This window comes from Lygodium microphyllum, chromosome 27, assembly GCF_053477565.2.
Source record: "Lygodium microphyllum isolate KBCC chromosome 27, Lygodium_microphyllum_v1.1.10, whole genome shotgun sequence".
Classification (NCBI taxonomy): Eukaryota; Viridiplantae; Streptophyta; class Polypodiopsida; order Schizaeales; family Lygodiaceae; genus Lygodium; species Lygodium microphyllum.
The window spans coordinates 101,061,596-101,069,437 of NC_141161.1; the positions used below are offsets into that span (position 1 = coordinate 101,061,596).

Below are 7,842 nucleotides of genomic sequence, written 5' to 3' on the forward strand. Positions count from 1 at the left end.
AAATTTTTGGCAAGAAATATATTTAGTTCTATGGGTACTAAGTTGGCTCCCTCTACAACTTATCAACCCCAAACTGATGGTCAAACAGAGAGGGTCAAGAAATGGATGGAAACTTATTTGAGACACTTTTGTCATGATGTTCAGCATGCTTGGGATGCATGGTTATATTTGGTTGAGTTTGCCTACAATAACTCCACCCATGCTAGCATTGGAGTTTCACCTTTCGAGGCTTTATATGGATATAAGGCCCCTCTCCCCACGATCATCTTCAATGACAAGATCAATCCTCAAAGCAAGGAAGATTTGGACAGGATGCATGCCCTACTTAAGCAATGTAAGCTAAACTTAAAGAGAGCTCAAGATCAAATGAATCTTTATGTTGATGAGAAAAGACATGAAACAGAGTTCCAAGAAGGGGATTTGGTTTTGTTGAAAGTACCTAAGTCTAGATATGCCACTCTTAAGGATGGCTCGAACAACAAGTTAGCTCACAGGTTCTATGGGCCCTATCACATTATCAAGAGAGTGGATGGCTTGGCTCATCAGTTGGAATTGCCCCCTTCCACTAAGATTCACAATGTTTTTCATGTGAGTCAACTCAAACTCTTCATTGGATCATTAGTGGATTATTTAGAAGAGCTCCCTCCTATGGATGAAGAGGGTATAATCCAATACATTCTAGAGGTGAAAAGAAGCTGCACTCAAGATCAATCCCATAATACTTGATCAAATGGCAAGGATTTCCCCTTAAAGAGGCCTCTTGGTGACCAGCTTCAATCATGGAAGAGTTCTCTCACCTTATGGATGCTAGTCCCGGTTGGCCGGGAACTTTTCTCAAATCACGAGAAATAGCAAGATGAACGTCAAAGGACACGAACAACAAAAGCATTGACCTAGAGTTATGTTTGAGACCCGATTTACGCTGTTTTAGGGGAACAAAATGAGACTATGCCTTATGGCAGAGAGATCGAGCTTTGCATCCCTCTCGTTTCCCATTCTCCTTGAACCAAGTGCAGCGTGAATCCGCTTCGGACCTGGCATTTTTGCGTAAAGTAGTTCGCTTGGGTTTGACGCTAGTTGCTGTTAGGAAATGACCAATCAGGAAAACCCTAATTCAGGTTGATCCTAAGTGGGAACGGTCAGAATACTTCCGCTACATGGCAAACGCAGAAAGCCCCAGATTGCAAACCCTGTAACATTCCATGGGAGTGCCGGGCATATTTAATGCTATACATGCCTAAAAGTACTCAAAGCAAGCTCCATTTCTAAGTTTCCCATCAAAAGTTATTGCATATTTACTATAGCATGGTCCTGTAGTAGACAACATGTTGTCGACTGTCTGCAGCACTCAATTCCTCACGGAATATGGATCGAAATTGGATTTTTCTTATTCCCCAATCATGCCCATACATCATATTCTATCCATGACCCAACATACATACATAATCCCCACATGATTTATTGATTAACCCCTTGTAATCATGCAACAAAGAAGTACTATGGACTACCCTGCCCTGCTTTGTAATAATTGTCCATTTTGTTTTTGAGGGCAAAAACCTTTGGATGGGGATAGAATGTAAGAGACGGGGAATACGTGAATAAAATAATGGAGGAAAATACCTACTACACTGGCCGGTATATGCCCCTAATTCAGCTCTTTACAAATTGGGAGTCCTAATCCAATAGGAAGGGTTGAAATATGTTTGTGTGCCAAGCACATACTTTGAGAACCATGAGGTACTACAACATAAAACACAATATTAGTGAGTTTGGGAATCTCCCAATTCCCATTTTTTGAATACTAAAAATGTGGCACCTGGATAACATGGCCATAAGTTTCTCAAAACCATATGATGTGACCTATAATTGGAAAGCGCTTGAAAAATGGAATCTATTGAGCTATAGAGCGCTAGATTTAGAGTTATAGTGTTCAAGTTATGACAAATCCAAAGATTTGACCACGTGTCCCAAACTTATGGGAAATTCCCATATTCCCTAATATGGTGTTATAAGATGATGATTCCTAGTTGTACATACTTACTTTTGCAATTCCTCAAGTCTTACTTTGTGTTTCCTCTAGGACTTGATATGGTACAATGCTTGGGCTGAAGGGTCTAGTACTTGTGATATAAAATGATAGCCTAGAATAAGGCCTCTAGTAGGATGGGGGCTACTGCAAGTTTATTATCTCACTTGGTGCTAAGGATTTATTGTGAGTCATCATGGAGATCATAATTGAATTTGATATACCATGGAATGATCCCATGTATCCTCTAATGATATCAAGAGCGTCTAGAGTTTCTAAAGAAGCTAGTGATACAATATCAAAGGCTTTGCAAAAATTTACAAAGCAGCAATAACATTTTAGCTCAACTGCTTGGCATGCTTAATCAACCTTCTCAATGTATCTAGTGTGCCAAAATTTCCCCCATAGAGAGAGAGAGAGAGAGAGAGAGAGAGAGAGAGAGAGAGAGAGAGAGAGAGAGAGAGAGAGAGAGAGAGAGAGAGAGAGAGAGAGAGAGAGAGAGAGAGAGAGAGAGAGAGAGAGAGAGAGGCATGAAGATTCAGGTTGAAAATCTTTCTCTTTAAGGAGGAATGGCCATTTAAAAATATGAAAGCTTGTTACAAGTTTGAGAGTTTATGATTGTTGAGTGAGTAACCTTCTCAAATATTTCCAATAATCTTCCAGCCAAACCAATAACATGAGTGAACATTTTCAAATATATTTCAAAAATCCATCCGCAAAAGGTCATGAAAAATATCTAAGGCCTTGAGAATGTTATCCAAAAATCCCTCCCCCCTTCCCCATGGAAATGTATTATGAAAAGCTAAAACAATACCAATAACTTAACAACAATAATAAAAGAGTCCAATCACACATTATACTATCATTATCAATGCTTGATGAACAAAATGAATGCACTGTCTATTCAGGCATGAAGTCACCAATGACAAAATACAAATTACTATTTTTTTTTAAAAAAAAATGTATGTGTCACCCCTAGAAAATAGCATCCCAATAATGCCCCCTAGCCAATCAATCACACATGTACATGAAACACATCAAATGAAAAGAGAACACTCGAAATTAAAACAAGAAGGTAGTGAAAATTGCACTCCTAATTCTACATAAAAGAGTAAAAAGGAATTGGTATCAAGGCAACAACTAACAATCTTCATAAAACGTATATGACTTTCTCAACTTCTAATAAGCACTATCTAATCTTAACATGACGCATGTTGATAACCATAAACAAGAAAACAAAGCTAGTTAGAAATACAAATCATAGTGATCACTCACATATATGTGTCTATATTTCTCAAAACACCAAGCATTGGCTCTCTTACAAAAGAGTCAAGAATTCCATCTTTTTTGTAAATAAACATGTATATTATTGTGAAATTAACAACTATAAAACACAGATAGCAATTACAAGATTATGCAATCTTATTTCTTAAAAAATACCCACTCATATATTTTTTTAAATGTGTTTTGTTGAATGTTTTCAAGAACCACAATAAATGCATAAATGAAAGAAACTTTAATTGTTATGATATTTAGTTTGATTGCTATGAAAACAAGATGTTCATTTATTTTGTGTATTTTCATTAGTACTTTCTATTCATCACATAATATTGGCTTTGTTGCACATGTGCATGAGTGTTCCACTAGTTGCATTTGGATAGATAGAAGGTAGGAAATTAATGTGTTTTGTGTTTTTTATGAGCTTTTTATTAGTAGCTACAATAATGCAAATATAAATATTTCTATATTTGCCAATGGAATACATTTGGTGCATTGAATCAGTAGATTTGGGTATTATTATTGCATGAATTTATTTATGGACCTATGCATAGAGTTATAAGTATTGTGACCAATGTATTACCATCTTATGGACATAAAATTACTTTTGTAAGTCTCTATTTATTATTGAAGATATAATAAATTAAATAAGAATTGTTAGACAAAAGCAAGTTGTTCATCCAAGGAAAGCAAAAAGCCCAAAAGAATGCTTTTCATGATTTTGAGCACAAAAAGCTAAGAACACAAATCCATAATATCTACCCTAGGGAGGTGCTCACTCCTGCATTTGGGGGGGGGGGGGGGGGGGGGGGGAGGATTTGTACACATTCTCTTACGGTGCACTCTCATTTGTATTTCTTTTTACTCTTTTGTATTTTATCGACTTTTTGCTTGAAAGGGAATCACACTAACATAATAGATGAGAGAGAGAGAGAGAGAGAGAGAGAGAGAGAGAGAGAGAGAGAGAGAGAGAGAGAGAGAGAGAGAGAGAGAGAGAGAGAGAGAGAGAGAGAGAGAGAGAGAGAGATGTGTGTGTGTGTGTGTGTGTGTGTGTGTGTGTGTGACTATTGCACAATGTATTATTTATGTATAAGGGCTAGATGACAACCAATTAGGGATCTTCAGCCACTATGTGATGATATTAAAACACATAGAGGGTATGTTATATCACCTCACAACTTTTGCAAGTCAATGATGATATTGAGTATTGATATTCAAATCAGACACATAAGGTGGAATGTGTTGAACAACATGTCAAGTCTTGACACATAAGGTGGAATGTGTTGAACAACATGTCAAGTCTTCACATTGCTACTATTCATGATTTTGGTGATGAGTGTACTTACTCAAATACCCAATCCTACATCTTGGCATACCTTCAACACCTTCTGCACACTTTTTGTTGATAGATCCTTTCACGTTTTCAATGCCTTCCATGAGGCAAACCCAAATTGCTAAGCTCCTTCTGCACACTTTTTGTTGATAGATCCTTTCACGTTTTCAATGCCTTCCATGATGCAAACCCAAATTGCTAAGGCCAAGGCTATAAGCAAGGTGTCACACTTTCATGTGTGAGAAACATGTAGCCCTTGATATTATTAGGAAGATATCTACATGGTATAAGGTAGTTGTGCCAATTTCTAGGCACGTTCTTGAGGATGATTCAACTAATGCTTCAGTTGGAGATTGTTTAAGATAGGGTGATCTCTTAGTCAATGGATTTGTTGGTTAATAGTACCTCACTCTTGTTAGCATTATTCACAAGGGCATGCCATAATATTGCTTAGGGGGATCTTGTATGTTCTTGAGGGGATAACTTCCTAATTAACTAGCATTTTGTAGATTTTTTTCCCCCTTTTTCCTTTTAAAGGGCTAATGCTTTCCCTTATCAATGATTGAAACTAGCACAATAGAAAGCGAAAAGGGAAATGCTTCCCAACACTCTTGTTGATTCATTGATTTTGTTGATCTTTGTCTCCCAAGGCCCAATCTTCTCATAGCACTTTGGAAAATGGTATTTTTCCTAATGTGATGCCATTTCTTGTAATGCTTAGAGTACCCCGTAAGGCCTATGCATATGTAGCATGAGGGGCTAGGGTTGACTCCCTTAGAGAAACTGCTCAATTTTTGGCTCTATCTGCAGGGGCCTTTGGAAATGGTTGGGGTGTTGGAATTTTTGCATGTGAATTACTGAAAGAATTTCGAGTTGGTTAAGCAAAGAAATTATCACATTGTTGACCTTAGGGTGATGTCACGTGCACCATTTGCGATACTTTTGGATGTAGGACAAGTAAAGTGAGTTGCATATGGCACCCGGTTTAAGCTGTATACTTGCTATAAAAGGGACTAACTTTACTTATCATACAGTCAATAAGTCTAGGCATGAGATGCGTGTGACACGACCCTTAGATACCCTTATGACTTCGATGGTGCATCGCCATAAGTCTAGGCATGGCCTATGTGTGGCATGACCCTTAGAAACCCGTGTGACTTCGATGGCGCATTCATGGCGATGATGCTCATAGTGATTGATGAGACTATCAATCCTGCTGGACAATCATCATTATCATGCCATAGACACAGCTCCCTCTGACACAATGAAAGGGAGAACTGTGAACCCTAGATACAGAAGATGGATCTGCTAGACAGGGACAGGGAAGCTCTCACTGATGGTCTCTAGCCTGGGCACCCAAGGACTCGATCTCATCATCATGTTGCAGCAATGCTGAGCATGGTCTGATGCAGTCGTACTGATACTGTTTTGCAGGTCCATGACAGTGCAGAGATTGGTCTTCTCAATGCTAATCACACAGCTGGTCTCTGTCTGAATATCCGATCCATGCTTATCATCATCATCATCATCAAGAGCTTGCATCAGTGGAGTCACCTTGCTCTGTCCATACATTGAAGGCTTGGAACCTAATTTGCCCGTGGAATCATTAGCTGCTGCAGAAACATGGTGATGGCGGGAAAGCGCAGAGGTGAAGGAGGCCATCTCCTCCTGTGATAGCCTTGTGTTCACCCTGTGCATAGGCAGAAGAAGGTAAGCATGGCAGGGTTTCAGGTCTGTATGTGCAGACAGTGGCAGTGGCCGATGGTTTCCATTCTCAAGCTGCACCAAGAAATGATTGGGAAATTCCAGCATCATCTCAGCCGCCTTCATCGATGGGTCGCAGAACTCCGAGATATGAAGGTCTGATGAGTGGATCACCTTGATGGAAGAAGCAGCGGAAGTATGTAGAGGACAGGTGATGTTGTGATCATGAGATTGGCAGACATGGCCAACGTACATGCAGTTGCCCATACCTTTAGGGTTATATGCGGGGAACTGGAATGATATACTCAAGCTGGCTGCAAGTAGGATAGCACTTGCAGGTTGATCAGATATTGCTCATGATCAGATACTAGCTTCTCAGGGTCTTCATGGTTTGCTGAATTTGTATCGGGAGGAGCTAGTAGTGGGAGGTTGATCAGCTCATGATCAGATAATAGCTTCTCAGGGACTTCGTAGTTTGCTGAATTTGTATTGGGAGGAGCTAGTGGTGGGAGGTTGATCAGATATTGCTCATGATCAGATAATAGCTTCGCAGGGTCTTCATGGTTTGCTGAATTTGTACTGGGAGGAGCTAGGTGGTGGCTGAAGGATATACAATTCAAGATGGGCATAGGAGATACCAATGGTGTGATACAGCCAGAGAAAGGGGCTGAGTGGAGATCTGAAGGAAAGGAGGAAGCTTCCATGGAAGAACAGGCTCACAGAAAGAAAAGGGGTGGAGGCACACCACATACATGTATTGACAGCAAAAAAGCATGTCCTGTTGGCTGCTTCTCAAGCCACAGGCTACCCCCATCAACCACCTCAGTGCAAGACTCGAGGCCCCAAAGACCAGACCAACAAGACACAAACTGTTATCAGAAGTGACACCTCTTTTATCTTGCTGAGGCACTTTCTCACACCGGAGCCACTTTACATCGTCTAACTATTTGATCAACACCCCAAAGGTAATTTATAGTGAAAATGGAAAATAGTGTTTCTTCCCTCTACAAGGAAATGCACTATGTGAGATCCAAATTCATTGTTAGTGGATCCAACATTTAAGCGTATGGTCGAGTGTTCAAACTTTGAACATGAAAGCATAAATAGTTGATTTTGTGCATGGTTGAGAGAGAGAGAGAGAGGGAGAGAGAGGGAGAGAGAGAGAGAGAGTTTGTGTGTGTGTAGGAGAGTAGTTTGAAGGTGGTAGGAACACCAAAGATGGCTTGAAGGCATATCTCACAATCCATGTTTTGAACCTTGGTGGACCCCACTTGACAATTTTGGAAACTTTTACATATTTTATATATATATATATATATATATATATATATATATATATATATATATATAGAGAGAGAGAGAGAGAGAGAGAGAGAGAGAGAGCTGGGAAGCAAAATTTGAACAAGCTCTAAGACGATGTATTTTCCTAAACCCTAATGTTGACAACTCTATATTTTCCTCGATTTAAGCCACTAAAAGACACATCCTAATGATATTACAT

General features: G+C 39.4%; 1 protein-coding gene across 1 annotated transcript; it reads right to left on the bottom strand.

The window, feature by feature from the left end:
- Positions 1–4,381: 4,381 nt before the first annotated feature.
- LOC148012658 (uncharacterized) lies at positions 4,382–7,422 on the bottom strand. The gene has a single exon (XM_087669641.1). It carries the CDS (start codon positions 6,606–6,608, stop codon positions 5,946–5,948), a length of 663 nt encoding a protein of 220 aa, XP_087525767.1. The 5' UTR covers positions 6,609–7,422; the 3' UTR covers positions 4,382–5,945.
- Between the last annotated feature and the right edge of the window lie 420 nt (positions 7,423–7,842).

Coding starts and splice junctions, on each gene's coding strand:
- LOC148012658 (XM_087669641.1), bottom strand. CDS start 6,608: ATGGGCAACTGCATGTACGTTGGCCATGTCTGCCAATCTCATGATCAC.